This window comes from Eimeria mitis, genomic scaffold, assembly GCF_000499745.2.
Source record: "Eimeria mitis Houghton genomic scaffold, Emh_scaff6823, whole genome shotgun sequence".
Lineage (NCBI taxonomy): Eukaryota > Apicomplexa > Conoidasida > Eucoccidiorida > Eimeriidae > Eimeria > Eimeria mitis.
Genome location: NW_013574932.1, coordinates 1,663 through 2,646, shown reverse-complemented (window position 1 = coordinate 2,646; position 984 = coordinate 1,663). Strand labels below are relative to the sequence as shown.

Here is a 984-nt window from a genome sequence, read left to right as displayed (position 1 = left end):
ATAATATATATATTAAATATATATTATATATTGTTTATATAATATATATATTAAATATATATTATATATTATTTATATAATATATATATTAAATATATATTATATATTGTTTATATAATATATATATTAAATATATATTATATATTATTTATATAATATATTATATATTATATAAATTTATGTATATTATATTTTATATATTTATTATATTATTTGCTTTTCTCATAGAATGCACTACAGATGCAAAATATATATAAAAAAAAATAAATAAAATAAATTATTTTTTATTGATAGGTATATGAAGCTATATATTTTTTTTTATTTTTATTTTTATTTTTTCTTTTTCTTTTTTATTTTTTAATTAGTATGGAGTTGCATCGTTTTCTTCTTCTTCTTCTTCGTTTGTTGTTTTTTCTGTTTCTTCTTTTGCTGTTCCTGCTGCTGCTGCTGCTGCTGCTGTTTCTGCTTCTGCTGCTTCAATTACTTCTTTCACTGTTGCTGTTCTTTCTGCTTCCTCTTCTGCTGCTGCTGCTGCTGCTGCTGCTGCTGCGTCTGTCTCCTTTTCACGTGCAGCAGCAAGAAAGGTATTTGCTTCTTCTTCTTCTTCTTCTTCTGTGTTTGTTGTTTTTACATATTCATTTGTTTCTTCATTTTCTGAATCTGCTGCTGCTGCTGCTGCTGCTGCTGCTTCGGCTTCTGGCTCTTCCCGCTGCCGCTGCTGCTGCTCCTGCTCCTCTTCCTGCTGCTGCTGCTGCTGCTGCTCTTCTGCTGCTGCCTCTACAACTTCTTGAGCTACGAGGCTTTCTTCTGTTTCATCAGCAGCAACAGCCTGCTGCTGCTGCTCTGTCTGCTTCTGCTGCTGCTGCTGCTGCTGCTCCTGCTGCTGCTGATCCTGCTTCTGCTGCTGCTGCTGCTGCTCCTTTTCTTCTCCTTCCTTTCGGGTGTATACTGGCGCTCTCCTTTCCCTCTCACCATAAGGGGGGG

General features: G+C 34.3%; 1 protein-coding gene across 1 annotated transcript in view; it reads right to left on the bottom strand.

The window, feature by feature from the left end:
- Nucleotides 1-361: 361 nt before the first annotated feature.
- EMH_0089190 (uncharacterized protein) overlaps nucleotides 362-984 on the bottom strand; it is a gene marked incomplete at both ends in the record, with an annotated part of 1,126 nt that continues 503 nt past the window's right edge. Inside the window, one exon of the mRNA XM_013501398.1 lies at nucleotides 362-934. Within this exon, the coding sequence (XP_013356852.1) occupies nucleotides 362-934 (573 nt within the window). The remainder of the gene's footprint in view (nucleotides 935-984) is intronic.